This window comes from Martes martes, assembly GCF_963455335.1.
Source record: "Martes martes genome assembly, chromosome: 2".
In the NCBI taxonomy this organism is placed as follows: Eukaryota; Metazoa; Chordata; class Mammalia; order Carnivora; family Mustelidae; genus Martes; species Martes martes.
Genome location: NC_137889.1, coordinates 193,334,484 through 193,355,230, shown reverse-complemented (window position 1 = coordinate 193,355,230; position 20,747 = coordinate 193,334,484). Strand labels below are relative to the sequence as shown.

Below are 20,747 nucleotides of genomic sequence, written 5' to 3'. Positions count from 1 at the left end.
TAAGAAATTTTCATAAGTTTTTAAAATTCTGGCTATCACTTCAGATCCAGAGAATAATTATCAAATAAATTAGTAATTAAATATGTGGCAATCTAAAGCAGATTTTCCATGACACTAATAAAACTTAACTTCAAGTTCCTTACTTATTCAGTTCCCTCCTGAGGCCCTGGGAATGTCATATATTTTTATAAAATTCACAAAAATAAGATATCATAATTGCAATGGGTTAAGACTATCTCTTTCCCTTTTTATTTCCCTTTGTTGCACTCTTCCCCTCAGAGGAGTCAGTTTTGGAATGGCCACGGATATCTTTAGGATCCTGCCAAGGTGAGTTAAAATAGGAATATATTAACATTGAATCTAGAAGGATATTATGTGGCTCTTGGTCACTTTCATGTACAGTGAAGTCACTGCTAACTGTCATAGTAAGCTCCTAGGCACAGCGCTAGATAAAATATCGGTAGCCATCATACTGATTTATCTCTCATAGTGGCAGGAAAGTGTAAGGTCAGAGGTCATGTCATGATATAAATGTGTCCAGACATAGAGCACCAGAACTATGTAGGTCATGGAGGGAAAACAGGATATAAAATGTACAGAAACTGGTCTATGGAAAATTTTTCCAGTCCTCAAGATGAACACCTTAAAGTATTTCCCAATAAATCACAACTTTGTATAATCCACTCTGAGGGCAGATAGAGCCTGTGATTTGTTTCCAACCATGCTTTACTTATGGCAAAGCTCATGGGATGTGACTCCCTTGGTTAGGTTATAATACAAGGCAAAGGTGATGGGGTGTCATTCCCATGATTATGTTCTGTTATATAAGACTCCATCTTTGCTGACTGGAACCAAATATTCTGCTGCTCTTGAAAAAGCAAACAGCCATGCTGTGAGCTACCTTTGCAGAGAAGACATCATGGGCAGCCGCTAGGACTTATGGGTAGCTTCCCATGATGGTTGGGCCCCCAGTCATACAAATGCAGGAAAATTAACTTTGCCAAGACACCTGAATAAATTTGGAAGTGGATTCCTCCTTAGTCCATCCTCCAGAGAAGAGCACAGCTTGGCCCACGTCTTGATTACAGCCTGATGAGCTCCTGAGCAGAGGACCCAGCGTCACTCCAGGACTGTGTAGCCACAGAAGCTGAGAGATAAGAAATGTGTGTTACTTTATGTTGCTATGTTTGTGGTAATTAATCATGCAACAATAGAAAACTAATTACTACACATGGAAAATTATAAGGAAAAGATTTGGTCCTCATCAAATCCTAGTCAAAATGGAAATTCTCTGTTCAGAAATATATTCAACAAATATATATTTATACAAATATAAACTCCCCTACAGTTTTTTCCTTTTTGACTGAAAACGTACAATGTACCTGAATTTCTGTATTTGTAGGACACAAGTATATGCAGTACCAAATATATCAGGTATGTCTTTTGTTTTACGCATCTCAATGTATCAGAGGTCATTACTAATTAAGAATTGTGAAATTGAAAGAAAGCTTTTTGAACCATAAATACATAGAAAGTTATATTATAAAACATTATTACATAAAAACATAATTAGGGAGTATGCATCCAAAATAGCTTTAGATTATGGCAAGGAATTAATGATTAAAATTATTTCATTATTTTTATAGATTGATGTTTATGGTATTTGTCAGCTTTTTATAATTTGTGATTTCCTTTCTCATTCTAACAAATTTTTTTTTTCTTTTATATCCACTTATGTATTACAGAGAGCTCTCTAAACTGTAAAAACTTCAGGCCCCAGAAAACATGAATCCTCTGATAGGAAGGAAATAAACCCCTGCATTCTTTTTTTTTTTTTTCTTTTTAAGTAGGCTCTAAGCCCAGTATGGAACCCAACACAGGGCTTGAACTCAAGACCCAGAGATCAAGACCTGAGCTGAGATCAAGAGTGAGATGCTTAACCAAATAACCCATTCTGGCCCCCCACCCCTATGTTATTTCTAAGGTCACTTTCCACTTCCCAAATTTATACATTAGTCTTAGTAAAAGGGTAAAATCTTATTTTCTTGCCAAGTTCACCATCTTGATGACCTCTCCAGAAAGTTATACTTGCTACAATGAGGTCCTTCCTCATATTTGCCATTCTAACACCTCCTTTCCATCACACTTGGGACTGAAGTCTGTTCCTAAATCAGCTTTAACTAGGGAAGGACATGCTATCTGATTTCAGACATCGCAGCTGCAAACTATATGCCAGGCTGTGTACCAAAATTTTTAATGCTGCCTGCGTTTATATAGTTCTAATTATTGTGCTCCACCCACCCTATAGGATGTATCTTGCTACACTCTCAACTACCTCTTTCCCCATTATTAGCAGTTCCCCTGAACTTCTCATTATTTATCACTAAATATGTTAGATGTGTTCCACTTTCTAGGCTGAGCTTTCTATCTTTACTAATAGCTGGTTTCTCTACAAACTGCTTACCCCAACAGATGTAGTTCCCAGAACTACTTCACAAAGTCTTCCCAAGTCTACTGTGATAACAATACCATACCCGGCTATTTGACAAAATACAACCACCATCAGAATAACACTTTCACATTCAATAGAAATAGATCTCAGAGAAATACAAATGCAGAAACTGGCAAAGATCCATCAGAGGAGAGATCTCTCAACTTCTCACTACTAAATCTATAAACTTTCCTCAAGGACATCCCGTTCTCTGTATTCTTCTATTACAATGGAAGACTTTTCCCTGCTCCACTTAAAGGCCAATCCATCCCCCTCTGTTCTAGATACATTCCCTCTCAACTTTCAAGGACATAATTTCTTCAGATCTCTTTCCTACACCATCAATCTTTCCCTCTCTACTAAATCATTCCCATTGGCATATAAAAATACTTCATCATCTCACATCATTAAAAAAAATCCTCAATTATATATCTGATTCACTATCCACAATCCATTTTTCTATTCTTCACAGAAAAATGGACAACTCAAGAGTTGTCTACAGCTGATCACTCCTCTTCCTTACTTCCCTTTTAATCTTCAACACATGTTAACCTGGATTCTGTTCCTTCTACTCCACTGAAACTCTTACCAAGGTCACCAAAATCACCCCAAAACTAATGGTCCATTCTCAACTCACTGTAATGCTCATCAATATTCAAACAATCGTCCATTCTCTCTTTAGGGAGCTCAGGTGGAGAAGGACTTCATCATGTGGGAAAATACTGGAGTAGAGAGAGATGGAAGAGTAGGCTTGACTTGGGAGAAACTACATGACATGGCAGTGGGTCAGGAGATTGCCAAGCACAAGGGAGCTTTGTGGAAGCTAAATTGATGTCTGAAGGCCAACCTTCTTCCTTCAACTGAGTACAGCACATTGCCCTCATGGAGGCGACGTATTGATGGTTTCCTTATCGTCATCTAGTGATAGCCTTCCATTTTCAGATATCTGCACATCCTCCCTTGATTACTCATGAAAATAGTCAATGTCCTCAACAGTGCTGAGCCTCTACCTGAATAACCACTCTGTGTGGAAATCCTACTTTTCATTAGTCTAGCACATTTTTAATTCCCCTTAAAAGGAAAAAGGGTAATTTTTTAAGAATTTGAGGAGAAAGCCCAGCATCAATACGTGAGTGGAACTGGACAGTGATGAAATCCTACAGCTTTTCACTTCCCAGTTGAGACACTCTTATTTCTGTGAAACCATCCCCTCCTGGTTTTCTTCCCACGTCACTCACAGTTCTTTCTCAGTTTCATTCTGTGTTCCTTCTCTTCTATCTGATATTTATATGGGCTCAGGGCTAGGGATTCTTGTTTGTCTGTCTGTCCTCTCTCCCTTGGTAGTAAATGACAGGCAGAGAGAGAGAAAGAGAATGTATACACCCATGTGCAAAGCATACACTAGAGGAAGCGGGTTAGAGCAGTGCTAAATATGGTCATAGGTCTGGCAGCACCACACATACACATCCTCAGGGAATTTGTTAGAAATGCAAATTCTCAGGCCCTACCCAGGCATACTGAAGCAGAAATGCTAGGTGGGGTCCACGATCTGTGCTTTAACAGGCAAGCCAGGTGTTTCTGGTATATGCTGAATTTTGATGGCCCCTGGGTTCTTGATGGTTCTGGTTATCAAATTGAAGGTTGAGAAAATAAGCCAAAGATGAGGAGGACCATCTGAACATTGTTTCAGTCAAGAAAAAAAAAAAAAATGTGTAACTTTGGGAGGCAACGGAGTGTGATGGTGAACAGTGACTGTGGCTGAATTTGGATCTTTGGAATAGGGCTTTGAATGTCCTCCTTTATAAAAAGCTTTAAAAAAAGATTTTTATTTATTTATTTGACAGAGAGAGACCCAGCAAGAGAGGGAACACAAGCAGGGGGAGTGGAGAGGAAGAAGTAGGCTTCCCGATGAGGAGGGAGCCCCATGTGAGGCTCCATCCCAGGACTCTGGGATCATGAGCTGAAGGCAGCCACTTAATGACTGAGCTACCCAGGCTCCCCATAAAAGGGATTTTCTTTATGAAGGTGACCTTATCCTCCAATTAGGGCAGAACCTGATGCACGTACAGGACATTTCCTAGAAAGCCACAAGGATATGAAGCCTCACTTAGGGATTTTTAGGTTTGTTACCTGTTTTCTATCAATAATAGCAGAAGGTTAAAATTAGCATAATTTATTACATTTTACCTCCAGTTACTATTGCATAAGTAGTTAAGTCAAATAAGAAAAATGTCTTGGAAAATTATATTTGATTTTTAATCTATGATTTGTCTATTTATTGCTCTGCAGGCTATATTTTAAAAATATTTCAGGAAAATGTAATATGTACATATCCTAATTCATAGACCACTTAAGAGAATATTCACATTTTGTAAAGGTTTATTTCCTTCACAAAGGAATTTCTCTGGGTTCTTCTAAATAGTTAGCTTCAAGCCAGTTCAAATGCTACTGCAACACCTTTGAGCAAAAAAGCCTGCCTCAAAACTCAGGAGGTTGGCTATTTTCCAACTATGTTCATGAAGTTCTGACCTCAGGACTCAGTACTTCCTATATGTGAACTATTTGATTTATAGAAATCTAATTGGCATTTAAGATTTCAGGAAGATATTCATAATAATGTACACCATATAATGATCAAGATGGGGAGATTTTAAATGCATTGTTGTATCTTGGATTAGATCCAGAACAGAAAAAAATAACACTAGTGAAAAACTGGTGAAATACAGATAAAGTGTGTAGTTATTTAGGAGTATAGTACCAATATCAATTCCTTTGTTTTGGGGCACCTGGGTGGCTTAGTCATTAAGCATCTGCCTTTGGCTCAAGGTCATGAGTCTAGGGTCATGGGATTGAGCCCCACATCGGGCTCCCTGCTCAGCGGGAAGCCTGCTTCTCCCTCTCCCACTCCCCCTGCATGTGTTCCCTTTCTTGCTGTGTCTCTCTCTCTGTCAAATAAATAAATAAAATCTTTAAAAAAAAATTCCTTTGTTTTGACAAATGTACCATGGTTATATAAGATGTTGTCATTAGAGGAAGCTGTGTAAAGTGTATATAAAAATTCTCTGCCTTTCTGCAAAGACGACATCCAGATGGCCAACAGACACATGAAAAAGTGTTCAGTATCACTTGGCATCAGGGAAATACAAATCAAAACCACAATGAGATACCACCTCACACCAGTCAGAATGGCTAAAATTAACAAGTCAGGAAATGACAGATGCTGGCAAGGATGCAGAGAAAGGGGAACCCTCCTACACATTGGTGGAAATGCAAGCTGGTGCAACCACTCTGGAAAACAGCATGGAGGTTCCTCAAAAAGTTGAAAATAGAGCTACCCTACGACCAAGCAATAGCACTAATGGGTGTTTACCCTAAAGATACAAATGTAGTGGTCCGAAGGGGCACATGCACCCGAATGTTTATAGCAGCAATGTCCACAATAGCCAAACTATGGAAAGAACCTAGATGTCCATCAACAGATGAATGGATAAAGAAGATGTGGTATATACATACAATGGAATACTATGCAGCCATCAAAAGATATGAAATCTTGCCATTTGGAACTAGAGGGTATTATGCTTAGTGAAATAAGTCAATAGGACAAAGACAACTATCATATGATCTCCCTGATATGAGGAAGGGGAGATGCAACGTGAGGGGTTTGGGGGTAGGAAAAGAATAAATGAAACAAGATGGGATCGGGAGGGAGACAAACCTTACGAGACTCTTGATCTCACAAAACAAACTGAGGGTTGCTGGGGAGGGAGAGGGTGGTGGGGTTATGGACATTGGGGAGGGTATGTGCTATGGTGAGTGCTGTGAAGTCTGTAAACCTGGCGATTCACAGACCTGTATCCCTGGGGCTAATAATACATTACATGTTAATTAAAAAATTTTTATATTAATAAAACTCCGAAAAAAACTCTGAAAAAGGGGCGCCTGGGTGGCTCAGTGGGTTAAAGCCTCTACCTTCGGCTCAGGTCATGATCCCAGGTCCTGGGATCGAGCCCCACATCGGGCTCTCTGCTTGGTCGGAAGCCTGCTTCCTCCTCTCTACCTGCCTGCCTGCCTGCCTGCTTGTGATCTCTGTCTGTCAAATAAATAAATAAAATCTTTAAAAAAAAAAAAAACAACTCTGAAAAAACTCTGCCTTACATTTACAACTTTTCTAATTTTAAAATTTCTAAAATTTTAAAATAAATTATTGTATTATGTCTTCAAAATATAACTATGAATATATATATAAATATATATATATATAAATATATATATACATGCAGCACAAGGACACAGAAATAAAGGAAAGAGACAGTGGGTCTTTGACAGATCAAAATTGAGAAGGGAAGAGTCAGGAAATCACAAAATCAAACCACCATATTTTTTTTAATATTTCACAAAAGCAGCAGAAAAGAGAGCTCTTTGATGTTAGATAAGTTTTACTGAAAGCTGTTGATAAGGGAACAGAGTCAAGCTGAGGACAAAGCAGAAGATGACACCCCGTAACACCCCCCACCATGGGATATATGCGACATTTCCTCAGGCATTCCTGGATGCCCTAAAGGAAAAACAAATAGTTAATTTATAGAGATCACAATCCTGCAAGACCTGAGTCTCCTTTAGTTTACAAATATCCTAGTGATTTACAAGGAAGAGGCTTTCTTATCAATAGCCTAACTTCCAAAGACCCATAACTCAGTTCCTGAAGCCTTAACATCATCTTCAGGGAGGCTGAAGCACAGGGAAGTGTAAATAAAGTTAAATTTCTTCCAAATCGAAAGCTAATTTATAAGGATGTGCAATAGCAGGAGTGTGACATTCCTCCACGAAGCTCTCAACTACCTTACTGTTAATACCTTACAAAAAGAAAAAACAACCTTAACTAGACAAATAGCAAAGCTCTGGTATCCTGTGTGTCTTCTTTAATATAGGAAAGTTCTTTCAAACCCTCCCTTTTCCTTACCTCCCCCAACCCCATAGTATATAATCAGCCACCCCTCACAATCCCCAGGGCAGCAGCTCTTTCTACCCACGGGTCCTGTCCCCAGCTTTAATAAACCACCATTCTGCACCACAGACGTCTCAAGAATTCTTTCTTGGCCATCAGCTCCAGACTCTACCCCACTGAAACTCACTTATATTCTAAAACTTCAACACTGTGAGAAAGGAAAGATAAACTTGGACTAAGAATGCAAAAATCTGCTTTGCCATTCATCAGGTATAGATAATAAACACAGGTAAAGCCAGCTGTAAAGTTAACAGAAGATAATATTTTTCCCAAAAACATGCTGTAAAGTGTCACAAAATCCCCTGACTTTGGGTAAACTGCTACTCTTTTTTTTTTTTACTCACAAAGAATCTTTTTCTCCAAATTCATAGATTGTCAAAAAGCTTGCTCTTTGAAATCAATCCATTAAGATTAAAATATGCTAATCTTGGCTACATGACCTAAATCATTTAACACAGAGCAGCAGTCTCTACTTCCAACCCAGGGGCAGAACTTTAAAAAAAGGGGTTTGTGGACAAAAGACACAACTATTTTAACTGCGGTATCCAGGAAAACTGCAGCCTGTGTCTATGTTGGAGTCCAGAATGAATGGAGACCCCTTCACAAAAGCCTCACTTTCTTTTGAGCCTACACACCACTACTTCATTTTAATTTCTCCTAAATTCCACACTTCCCCAAATTCCTATAAAAAAGGAATTCCTATCTATTCCTTTGTTTGGTGAGGCATCCCATAGTTCCGGAATGTGAACTCCCTCCCTACAATAAATTAGAAACTTGACTTTCTTAATATATGTTCTTTTAGTAATGGACTTAGCCTTCTTGAATGAGGAAGCCTGGCCCTTACCAAAAATTCGGGAGTAATAATTTGACAAAAATGAACAACAAAAAAAACTCCAAGCTCAAATACTAGGCAAAATTATTATTTAAAAAAAAAGAGCATAACATCATCATTATAGATGATGAAAACATACCTGAAAGATGTGCCACAAAAATAGATCAAAACTTGTTACATTTCTAAACTACCTAAACAAACAAAAAAAAAAAGTAGCAAAGAACACGATTCAGAATTAGAAAAACTCAGCTAGATGGCACGAATCCTTTTACAATGTATATTTTTATCAAATCATCACATTGCACACTTAAAATATCTTACAGTTTTGTTAATTATCTCAAAAAGGGTGAGAAAAAATTCACAAATGAGGTAATAGATCTCAGAAGAATTAGTATATAAAGAACAAATGAAGGTGCGCCTGAGTGGCTCAATCAGTTGAGTGACCAACTCTTGATTTTGGCTCAGGTTATGATCTCAGGTTCCTGAGGGCTTGAGCTCTGTGACGGGCTCTGTGCTCAACGTAGAGTCTGCTTGAGGATTCACTTACTCCCACTCCTTCTGCCCCTGCTCCCAATTGCATGCTTGCTCTCTCTAAAACAAATCATCTTGATAAAAAAAAAAAAAAAAAAGAATAAACTAGAAGAGCGGTGGGTGGGATGAGTAAAATAGGTGAAGGGAATTAAGAGGTACAAATGTCCAATTATAAAATAAATGAGTTACAGAGATGAAAAGTACACCCAAACAAATATAGTCAGTAATATTGTATTAATATTATAAAAGAAAAAAAGAATAAACTAGAAGGAACACAAAATCTAATGCATGTAACAGTTTATGATTTCCTAGAAAGAAACTGAGCCAATCCTTAGGTCCTCTAGTCATTCTGGTCGTCTGGTGTTCATTCTATAGTAATTCTTCAGGAAGGTTTTATGACAATAGTCTCATCAAATACTGATACCATATCAAGTGTTGATAACAGTTTATATACTTTGTACATTAGAGTTGCTTTTGCTGGATAAAAATCTTTAGCCTACATTTTCCCCTTAAGTATCCTAAATATGTTGTTCCACTTTCTTTTGACAAAAAGTTTCACTGTCTAAAGTCTAGTGATATTCCAATTTTCTACATTTTGCGAATGTAATAATTCTGTTATACTTTTGAAATAATGCACACTATATTTCGCTAAATCTAAGATGACTTCAAATTTAAGAGTACCAATGTTTTCTGTATTGATGAAAAAGGAAAAAACTACATTCCAATTACAGGGATATTAAAATGTAAAGAAATGTGGGTTGTGGATGAAATTCAAGCTATCCATTTTCTATTGTATAACAACGTGCCAGATACATAGTACAAGCTTAGCACTACAGTAGAATGTTAAAAGATGGGACATAAACCAAGTTCCTTTTAATTATTATGTGAAAAGGTGCAGAACTAGATTAAGAAACCTGAATAATGCCAAAGACAAGCAGCATCAAGTTTCCAGGTATTTGGAAATGTTCAATTTTGAAATGAGAATGAAGAGAACAAAGGATAATGCAGTTTTGCCTCGACCCTCTCTCCACAGTAGAGAGGAAGAATATTCCAATTTAAAAATATCGTCCATTAACGAAGCTGATATAAAGTCAACGTACATTCTAATTTTTAAAAATTCTACAGACGTTTCTTCAAATGTAGTTGCGAATGACAGTCAAATCTTAATGTTGTGTATTACTAATTCTTGTTGTTTTCTAAGAAAGGGGAAAGGGGAGGGGCACCTGGGTGGCTCAGTGGGTTAAGCCTCTGCCTTCAGCTCAGGTCATGATCTCAGGGTCCTGGGATCGAGCCCCGCATCGGGCTCTCTGCTCAGCAGGGAACCTGCTTCCCCCTCTCTCTCTGCCTGCCTCTCTGCCTGCTTGTAATCTCTCTCTCTCAAATAAATGAATAAATAAAGTCTTTAGAAGAAAAAAAAAAAGAAGAAGAAGAAAAAGAAGAGAAAGGGGAAAGGGGAACCAACAGAAAAAAAATAGATAAGAAGTCCTTAGGTGTTCCAGCACTTAATCTGACAGTGACTTGTCTGTGACCTTGACCAAGTCACTTCGGCGGTCTGGAAGTTCTTTTCCCTCACCTATGAAGTGGAAGCAAACCGGACGACAATGTCATTCACAGCTCTAAAAATCACGACTCTATTAAATCTGTGGCAGTGCCCGGCATGTAGTAGACGCCCACAATTATACGTTTACGTATAACGTTTTAAAATGGAATCCCGGAAATCCCGAAAATCTGGAGCTACCTACTACAAACTTTCGATTTTGTATTTACGAAATGAAGGGGCTTCCTCTTGTTGCTACGCAACCCCATCACTTTGCCGGCCGCTGGAACCTCTGTGCCTGTCCACAGAGCCAGAGGCACCGCGTAACTTCGGTACTTCGGTCCATGTACACCCGCCAGAACCTCGGTGGCAGCCGAGCCGCTTACGGAGACACCTGCCGTGAGGCCTACCCCGATCCCCCGCGGCCACACCCAAACCGGAAACCAGGATACCCCCGGGGTTGACGGGAAGGCTCAGGCCGGCAGCGTGCTTTCCCCGGCCCCGCCCCCTCCGGTGATGTCATCACCCGCCCCTTGACCCCCGCGGTCCCACCCCCTTCCCTGCCTACCCGTATCCAGCGGCGGCGGCGTCTCTTGGAGGCGATGGAGGCATCCGAGCCGGTGGCCGCACCTCAGAGGGAAGAGGCGTCCTGCTCTTCCTGGGGGGCCGTCAGGTGAGAGGAGGAGTGTGAGCGCGAAGCAGCGAGGGGTGGCGGCCGGGAGCCGGGCGCCGGCTTTTGCGGCGCCCGCTGGGGCGTGTAGGGAGCGCGCGCGAGGCCGCGGAGCCGGGCAGAGCCAGCCCTGGGAGGCGGGAGGAGCGCGCGTGGTGGGTGTGGCGCGGTGGCTTCGGACCTCGGCGGCTCCCGGCTTCGCTGAGGAGAAAGGCCGCTTGTCGGTCCTTTCGGCGCTTTCTCGGTTCCGGCTGGGGTCTGCCGTCTCTCAGTCACCGGACATGTTTGGGGGGAGGGGACGCGAGGTGGGGCGGAGTGGAGCGAGCTCGGTGGCGAGTTCTGGCCCGGGTCGCTCGGCGTGAGCTTCCCAGCCTTGTTGCCAAACACCTTCCCTCCTTCCTTCGGTAAAATGAAAGCGAAGAGCGCCGCTGTGCGGGATCCTTCGCCAAGATCCTCCTCTGAAAACTGTTACCAGAGGGAACTTGGTAATGATGAATCACAGGCGGTCAGGACACCCTGAGGCCTCTGTTGACTACAGTTAAAAAAAAAAAAAATCAGGAAAAAACCCACGAGTTACTCATTCTTATTTCCCTGTCGATGTTGAGGTTTTTCACATCTTTTGCATGCCTGCAAAATCAGGGGTGCAAATGTTCGTGTGCGTCCTTTTCAGTCATCTTGTAATTAATAAAGCGGTTAGTGCCATACCGCCCACGGCCAGAACACAGTATTCCAGAGATAGGAGTGATGGATACCTGATTTTGAGCTAACGTGAGACCGTCCATAAACCTGTAGCTTTTCCGCTAGGTGGATGTTTTCAGTACCGTGATACTGCCCAGGCCAACACTGCCACATTTACTTGGGGGATATTATGTAATACAGACCAGAACCTCCCCTTATTTAAAGGATTTTTGATTGCCATATAGACGTTATTACAAAAATGACTTTTGAAACGTTCCAGGAAGGCAGGATTTTATGAAAAATAAGTGCCAGTCCTATCATTAAGTGACAAGGCTGGTTAGAACGGAGCTGTTCTCACCTTTACTTAGGAGCTTTGCCCACTAGACTGTTGTCCTCCATGCAAGGAAGACAGTGAAAGTATACCAGGGATAAGAAAACTGTGTAAGGAATTTTTCCTTATTTTCGTATGTCATTACTATGGCAAAACAGGGCGTGTTGGGTATGTGTGTGTGTTTATTAGACAGGCGTTCTAAATACAGCTATCTCTTGGTTTGCTTTCATAATTGGAATCAGAAATATTTCTAAGAGTTATCCATGTATCACTTAGCTAGAAGCTGATAACATTTTGATTAACTCTATTTACAGATCTTTTGGTTTATCTATCAATAACAGGCTTAGAAAATTGGATTTCAGAACCTAAGTTTTGTGCCTTCACATTATTTTTAGAATCCTATAATTGATAATTAGAGCTTCCCAGAACCTGGAATGGATTACATTTTTGCCAAAATGATATTGATCTTAGTTGTCACTGTCTCTCAGGCCAAAGTGCCCCACCTCTGCCTGGGAACCTTTTCAGTTTCCCAGTGTTTATCCTATTTTCATTTCATTTCATTTTTGTATGCCATGCTGTGAAAAATTTGAGCTATGGTAAAGGATACATCACTTTAAGTACATCTTATCATGCTAGTATGCTGCTTTTTAAAATTTTTTTAATTTCCTTAAATAATCTCTGCATCCATCATAGGGCTCAAATTTATAACCCTGAGATCAAGAGTCGCATGCTCTACCAACCAAACCAGCTGGAGTTCCCCCCCCCCTTTTTTTTTTATTTTTAAAATTCATTCAACAGATACTTGTTGAGTGTTTTCATTATGCCTACTACGAGAGGCAGTAGGCAGTAGAGCATGGTGATCAGGAGCTAGACTGCTTAGGTTTAGATTCTAGGTCTACTATTTTCCTACTCTGGAACCTTGGGCAGGTTATTTAAATCAACTTCTGTGAGCCTGTTTTACTCCTCTGTTCAGTGTAGTTGGTAATAGTGCCTGTCTAATTAAATTGTAAGGCTTAACAGAGTTAGTACATCTAAAGCACTTAAAACAATGTATGTATGTTGGAGAAGGTGTATGGGGCACTCCCAACAGAATTGCTAAAATAGAGATCCATCAGAATATATGTAAAACAACATCTGATAACACCTAAGAATAAAAGCATTGGCTGTAATTTTACAATACACACGGAGTAGTCGGTCAGTGAATTTAATTTTGACCTATTTTTAAAATGGAAATAAAGGGACAGAAAACAAAATATGTATCTGGTTTGTAAAATCCCCTCTAGTAACTGCCATGTGTAATTGAATATTAGATTATAGAATGTGAATATTGAATAACCATACTTGCCCTTATAAGTTATGTTTTATTTTTTCAGTACAAATGCAAATTTGCCCATCGTATCAGCAGAATCTGTGGAGATTGATGATGCATTATACAGGTGAGAACCTTAGGGAAACTGAAACTTATTTTCCTCACTTACTGTTTTATAGTAATGGAATACTCTATTTGAAAATACCATTAGGCCTATGCAGAGTTTTGTAAATATATCCCAAGAGTTCCTCTGAGGTTATAATTAGGGTTTTCTCTGATTTTTTTTTTTTCCCTGCAGTCTGAAAGCTTGAATAATATTTAAGTCTCAGTTGCTTTAGGTTTAGGTGATATGACAAAGAATGATTTTGTTAACCACTATAAAATATTCCTCTTGTTTTTGGATAGGAGTACATATTTATGTTCTTGATAGTGCAAGAGTCTCATGAAAAACAGTCCGTCTTTGGTTATACAGTAACATCTAGAGAATATATTTACTTCAGTGTAATCTCATTGACAACATTGCTTATTTGCATGATATAGACAGCAAGGAAATATTATGAGGTTGAAGATGATTTGAATGGAATTTAGTGAGATTCTTATTTACTGTACCTTTTCATGAAATGAAAATATTTTTCTTAGAATTAAAGAGAAATTAAAAATATATACATAACTAGTACTTTTTTCTTTTAAGTTATTGATTTATTTGTTTAAGTAACCTGTATACCCAGCATGGGACTTGAACTCAGGACCCCAAAATCAAGAGTGACATGTTCTTCCAACTCAGCCAGTCAGGTGCCCCTATATTGCTATCACTTTTAAGACTTTTTTTTAATACTTCAGATTGTTTGTATGGAAGATAGTATAATCTCAGTTTTGAAGTTTTTAGATTTCCTCTCTATATAATTATGGAAAATATATTTTATGTAGAAAGAATTGGAATAATGGGCTATTTATTTGTAATTCTTTTTGTTTAGTGTGGGATGCAGAGTCAATTTTGAGCATTTTAGGAAAAGCTGAATCAACTTAGTAGGTTGATTTCAATTACTGCTTTGTGTTTGTGTTGTACACTTAGAAAAAGAGAGAGAAAACTAAACTTAATTTTGCTTTCTGAAAATTATTTTACCATATGGTTTCCTGATTATAAATATACTTTAGAAATCACCTTAAGGAGAAAGTCAGTTATCATATGGTTTCACTTACTTGTGCAACATAAGGAATAACATGGAAGACATTAGGAGAAGGAAAGGAAGAGTGAATTGGGGCAAATTGGAGGGCCAGACAAACCGTGAGAGACTCTGGACTCTGAGAAACAATCTGGGGGTTTTCAAGGGGAGGGGGTGGGAGAATGGGTGAGCCTGGTGGTGACTATTAAGGAGGGCATGTATTGCGTGAGCACTGGGTGTTGTACATAAACGGTGAATCTTGGAACACTTCATCAAAAACTAATGATGTATTTTATGGTGACTAACATAAAACAATAAAAAAAAATTTTTTTTAAGATTTTATTTATTTATTTGACAGAGATCACAAGTAGGCAGAGAAGCAGGCAGAGTGAGGAGGAAGCAGGCTCCCTGCCGAGCAGAGAGCCCCATGTGGGGGCTTGATCCCGGGATCCTGGGATCATGACCTGAGCCAAAGGCAGAGGCTTAACCCACTGAGCCACCCAGGTGCTCCAATAAAAAAAAAACTTTTTAAATGACCTTAAGTTTGGACTCTGAATGTATAATTATGTTGTTGTTGTTGTTGTTGTTTTTAAGATATTATTTATTTATTTGACATAAAGAGACACAGCAAGAGAGGAGAATATAAGCAGGGGGAGTGGGAGAGGGAAAAGCAGGCTTCCCACCCAGCAGGAAACCTGCTGTGGGATTCAATCCCAGGACTCTGGGATCATGACCTGAGCCAAAGGCAGGCCCTTAACAACTGAGCCACCCAGGCGCCTCTATGATAATGATGTTCTTGACGTCCTTTCGATCATATCCTTGGGATAACAAATGGCAGCTTCTTGGAAAAGCATTAGCTAATTCTATTCATTGTTCAGTTACAATCCTATGACTCTTTTTTATATCCCTCCAACCCTGTAATGGCTGATTAATGATCATAATTTTCAATAAACCAGAGATTAAATTTTCCATTTGCAGTGTTGTTTAAGTAGGGCTGCAGTTTGCTTGAGTGAAAAATACAGAATATAGTAGTTTATATGTGATCAAGTATTGCTGGATCATGAAGTAGTTCTACTTTTAATTTTTTGAAGAACTTCCATACTATTTCCGTAGCAGCTAGACCATTTTGCATTCTTACCAACAGTGCACAAGGATTCCAGTTTCTCCACATTCTTACCTTTTTATTTTCTGGCATTTTGTTTTTTATAATGGCCATCCAAACAGGTGTGAGGTGATATCTCATTGTGGTTTTGCATTTCCTTGACAATTAGTAATGTAGAATACCTTTTCATACCTGCTGGCCATTTGTGTCTTTGGAGAAATGTCTGTTTTAGTCCTTGCTCATTTTTTAATTATATTCCTTGGAGGGGAGTTGGTATTGTGGTATAGTTCTGTATATAATTCAAATATTAACCTATCAGATACCTGGTTTGTAATTATTCTCTCCCATTCTGTAGTTTGCCTTTTCACTTTGTTGATAGTCTCTTTTGCTGTGCGGAAGCTTTTTAGTTTGAAGTCATCCCACTTGTCTACTTTTGCTTTTATTGCCTTTGCTTTTGGTATCATATCCAGGAAATTCTTACCAAGACCAATGTTAAGAAACTTTTCTCCTATGTTTTCTTCATAAGTTTTATAGTTTGGCATCTTAAATTTAAGTCCTTAATCCATTTTGAATTGATTTTGTATATGGTATAAGGTAAAGGTCCAGTTTTATCTTTCACTTGTAAAATTCCAGTTTTGCCAGTACCATGTATTAGCCCCAACTTTCCTTTTCCTCTAACTACACTGGCCTTACCAGATTGCTTTCTTACCAAACACAGTTTATACTTTAACAACTCATTGTCTTTTCTTTTCTTTTTTTTTTTTTTTAAGATTTTTTATTTATTTATTAGTCAGAGAGCGCGCGCGCACAAGCAGACAGAGTGGCAAGCAGAGGCAGAGGGTAAAGCAGGCTCCCCGCCGAGTAAGGAGCCCAATGCGGGACTCGATCCCAGGATGCTGGGATCATGACCTAAGCTGAAGGCAGCCGCTTAACCGACTGAGCCACCCAGGCGTCCCCTCATTGTCTTTTCTTTTAAAAGCACTCACCACCATTGGATCCCTTTTCCTTCTTCCCACTTGCCATTCCCAAGCTTAATTAAATGCTACCAAATCTACTCTGTAACCTAAACTAGAAACCTTGGTATCATCTTAGATTATTCCCTATTTGTCATCCTCCAAATTCAGTTGTTTTTTTTTTTTTTAATTTAAAGATTTTATTTATTTATTTGACAGAGAGAGAGAGAGAGAGAGATCACAAGCAGGCGGAGAGGCAGGTAGAGAGAAAAGAAGCAGGCTCCACTGAGCAGAGAGCCCAATGCGGAGCTCGATCCCAGGACCCTGGGATCATGACCTGAGCCGAAGGCAGAGGCTTTAACCCACTGAGCCAGCCAGGTGCCCCCAAATTCAGTTTTATAAAAATCCTTTTAGTTTTTTCTAAACAACTTTTAATTCCAACTCTTTGGTTCTCTCTCCTGCATTCAGTATCTCTCAGTTGAACTATTATTATAGCCTCTTATATGATCTCTTTAGAGCTACTGAATCTTTAATCCACCTTCCATACTTTATTCAAAGTGATATTTTTCAAATTTATCTCAAAGCTCCTGGTTTCTCTATTTAAAATACTTAGGGGCGCCTGGGTGGCTCAGTGGGTTGGAGCCTCTGCCTTCGGCTCGGGTCGTGGTCTCGGGGGCCTAGGATCGAGCCTCGCATTGGGCGCGCTCTGCTCGGCGGGGAGTCTGCTTCCCTTCCTCTCTCTCTGCCTGCCTCTCTGCCTACTTGAGCTCTCTGTCAAATAAATAAAAAAATAAAATAAAATAAAATAAAAAATACTTAGATGGTTCCCTATCATTTACATTAGTGAAGCCAAACTTATATGCATATGTATAATATGCATTTAAGTCTCCTTTTCTATACAACATAACAGTGGCTGAGAGGATAATTTTTGGTATTACATCTGAATGTGAATTATCCTTAACTGCTGATAAGCATTTGGATTGTTTCCAGGTTTGCATTATTATAAATAATGTTGCTGTGAGAATTTATATACATTTTAAGGTCGACATATGTTTTCATTTACTCTTTAGTAAATACCTAGAAGTAAATGTCTGGGATGTATGGTAAGTGTATTTTTAACTTTTTAAGTAACGCCAAGCTGTTTTCCAAAGCAGTTGTACCATTTTACCTTTGTACCAGTAGTGTATGAAAGTTTGAGTTACCCCACATGTTTATTCACCACCTGAAATAGTCAAATCTTTTTTAATTTTAGGCATTCTAGTACGTGTATCGTAGTATTATATTGTGGTTTTAATTTGTATTTCCATAATGACTAATGATCATGGACATCTTTTCATGAGACTATTTGCTACCTTTCTTTAGGGAAATATCTATAAATCTTTTGTTTCTCTTTTATTAGCTTGTCTTAATGAGTTCTTTATATACTATATATATCATGTCCTTTGTTATAGATATGGTTGCACATGTTTTCTCCTAGTTTGTGGTTCATCTTTTACTTTTCATAAGTGTCTTTGGCAGAGCAAAATTTTTAATTCTGATCAGACATAATTGATGTTTTTTGTCCTATTTTTTAAATGGTTGCAAGACTTAAAGATTTTCTCTGATGTTCTGTTCTTGAAGCTTCATAATACTAACTCTTAAGCCCCGCATCGGGATCTCTGCTCAGCAGGGAGCCTGCTTCCTCCTCTCTCTCTGCCTGCCTCTCTGCCTACTTGTGATCTCTGTCTGTTAAATAAATAAATAAAATCTTTAAAAAAATACTTAAAAAATTTTTAGAAATATATTAACTCTTAAACTTGTGTATGATTCATTTTAAGTTAATTTTTATATAATGTGAGGTGAATATCAGAGTTTATTTTTTTCCATATAGCACTAATGTATTAGCACCCCAGTTGAAGATTATCCATTCTCTTTGAATTCCCTGGGTATCTATCTTTGGCAGAATTTAATAGAGTATGTATCTGTTGAGTTATTTCTGGAATCTTCTTTTTCAGTGATCTGAATGTTTCACTTTACAACATCACACTGCCTTGCTTACCATAACCCTGTCATAAATCTTGGACTCTGGGAGTGTAATTCCTCCAACTTTGATCTTCTTTTGCAGAGTTGGTTTCAGTCTTCTGTGTCCTTTGAATTTCCACATACATTTTAGAATCAGCTTGTCGATTCTTTAAAAAAAAAAAAAAAATCCTACTGGAATTTTGTTTGAGTTTGTGTTGAATCTCTAGTTCAGTTTTGGAAATTCAGACATTTTGACAATATTGAATTTAAGACCCATTAATAAACATGGTACCTCTGTCAATTTCTTTCTTTAGTCTCTTCTTACAGTGTTACATAATTACCAGTGTGGAGATCTTGCACAGCTTTTATCAGATTTGTCCCTCAGTAATTTGCATTTTTCTACTATTGTAAATGGTCATTTTTAAATTTCAGTTACCTTGAATTCATTATTCTTTTTTTTTTTTAAAGATTTTATTTATTTATTTGACAGACAAAGATCACAAGTAGGCAGAGAGGCAGACAGAGAGAGGAGGAAGCAGGCCCCCCGCCGAGCAGAGAGCCCGATGCGGGGCTCGATCCCAGGACCCTGGGATCATGACCCGAGCCGAAGGCAGAGGCTTTAACCCACTGAGCCACCCAGGTGCCCCTTGTATTCATTATTCTTTAATTCAAGCTCAATTGATTTTTGAATAATATTCTTATCCAGCAAGCTTGCTAAACTTACTAGTTCTGGTAAATTTTTTTGTAAACACCATAGGATTTTCTAATGGTCATGTTGGAAAATAAAGAAGTTTTACTAACTCCTTTCCATTCCAGATGCGTTTTGTTTCCTTGTCTTAATCACACTGATTGGAACATCCAATACAATGTTAAGTGAAAGTGGTAAAGGTGGACAGCCTCAGTTTGTTCCTGGTGTACGTTGGAAAATATTCATTCTTCCATGGTGGAGTATATTGTTAGCTGTAGGTTTTTCATAGATGCCCTTTATTAGGCTGAGGAAATTTCCTTCTGTTACTAGTGTGCTTAGAGTTTTGTTTTAGGTTTGTGTGGTTTTTTTTTTTTTAAGTTAGAAATGGATATCGAGTTTGTCAAACACTTTTTCTTCATTTTTGGAGGTGATCATATGGATTTTCTCTTAGTCTTTTAATGTAGTGAATTATAATGATGGCTTTTAGATTATTATATGGCCCTTGCATTCTAATTCTAGGATAAAACCCATTTGGTCATGATGTAGTTTTACATTATGTATAAAAATTCTGTTAAGTTTTGCTTCTGGTTACATAAGACTGATGAATCACTGAACTCTACCTCTGAAACTAATAATACTCTATATGTTAATTAGTTGAACTTAAAAAATGGGTAAAAAAAGAATTTTTGCATCTGTGTATGTGAGGGATATTATTGTGGACCATTTTTTAGTTCAGTGATTATGTGATACTAGGGTGATGCTAATCTCATAGAATGAGCTGAGTATTTCTTCAAATTTCTAGAACATGTATAGAATTGGTATTATTTGTTCCTTAAATTTTTGGTAGAAATAACAATGAAGTTTGGAGGGGTTTTTTTGTGGGAAGGTTTTTAACTACAAATTTAACACCTAACAGACATGGTAACATTCAGGTAATATATAATTGACCCCTAGCATAGGTTTAAACTGCTCAGGTCCGTGTGGATTTTTTTCAATAGATATATTGGAAATTTTTTTATAAATTTGCAACAATTTGAAAAAATTCAAACCACGCAGCCTAGAAATACTTAAAAATTAACAAAAAGGTATGTCATGAATGTATAAAATATATGTAGAAACTAGTCTGTTTTATCATTTAATACCATAAAATACACACTAATCTATTATTTAACAAATTTGTCAAAACTTACGCACGGGGGCGCCTGGGTGGCTTAGTGGGTTAAGGCCTCTGCCTTTGGCTCAGGTCCTGATCCCAGGATCCTGGGATTGAGCCCTGCATTGGGCTCTCTGCTCAGCAGGGAGCCTGCTTTCCCCTCTCTCTCTCTGTCTGCCTCTCTACCTACTTGTGATCTCTGTCTGTCAAATAAATAAATAAAATCTTTGAAAAAAAAAATGACGCACACAAACACAGAATATTCACAGCGCCATTTATAGTCAGGAGAAAAGTAAACCAACA

The 20,747-nt window shown here is 38.5% G+C and overlaps 1 protein-coding gene across 1 annotated transcript in view; it reads left to right on the top strand.

Annotated features, from left to right (window-relative positions):
• The first annotated feature begins 10,972 nt into the window (after nucleotides 1-10,972).
• UBA6 (ubiquitin like modifier activating enzyme 6) overlaps nucleotides 10,973-20,747 on the top strand; it is an 82,293-nt gene continuing 72,518 nt past the window's right edge. The window contains exons 1-2 of the mRNA XM_080796772.1: nucleotides 10,973-11,069; nucleotides 13,449-13,511. Of these exons, the coding sequence (XP_080652898.1) occupies nucleotides 10,999-11,069; nucleotides 13,449-13,511 (134 nt within the window). The 5' untranslated portion in view covers nucleotides 10,973-10,998. The remainder of the gene's footprint in view (nucleotides 11,070-13,448; nucleotides 13,512-20,747) is intronic.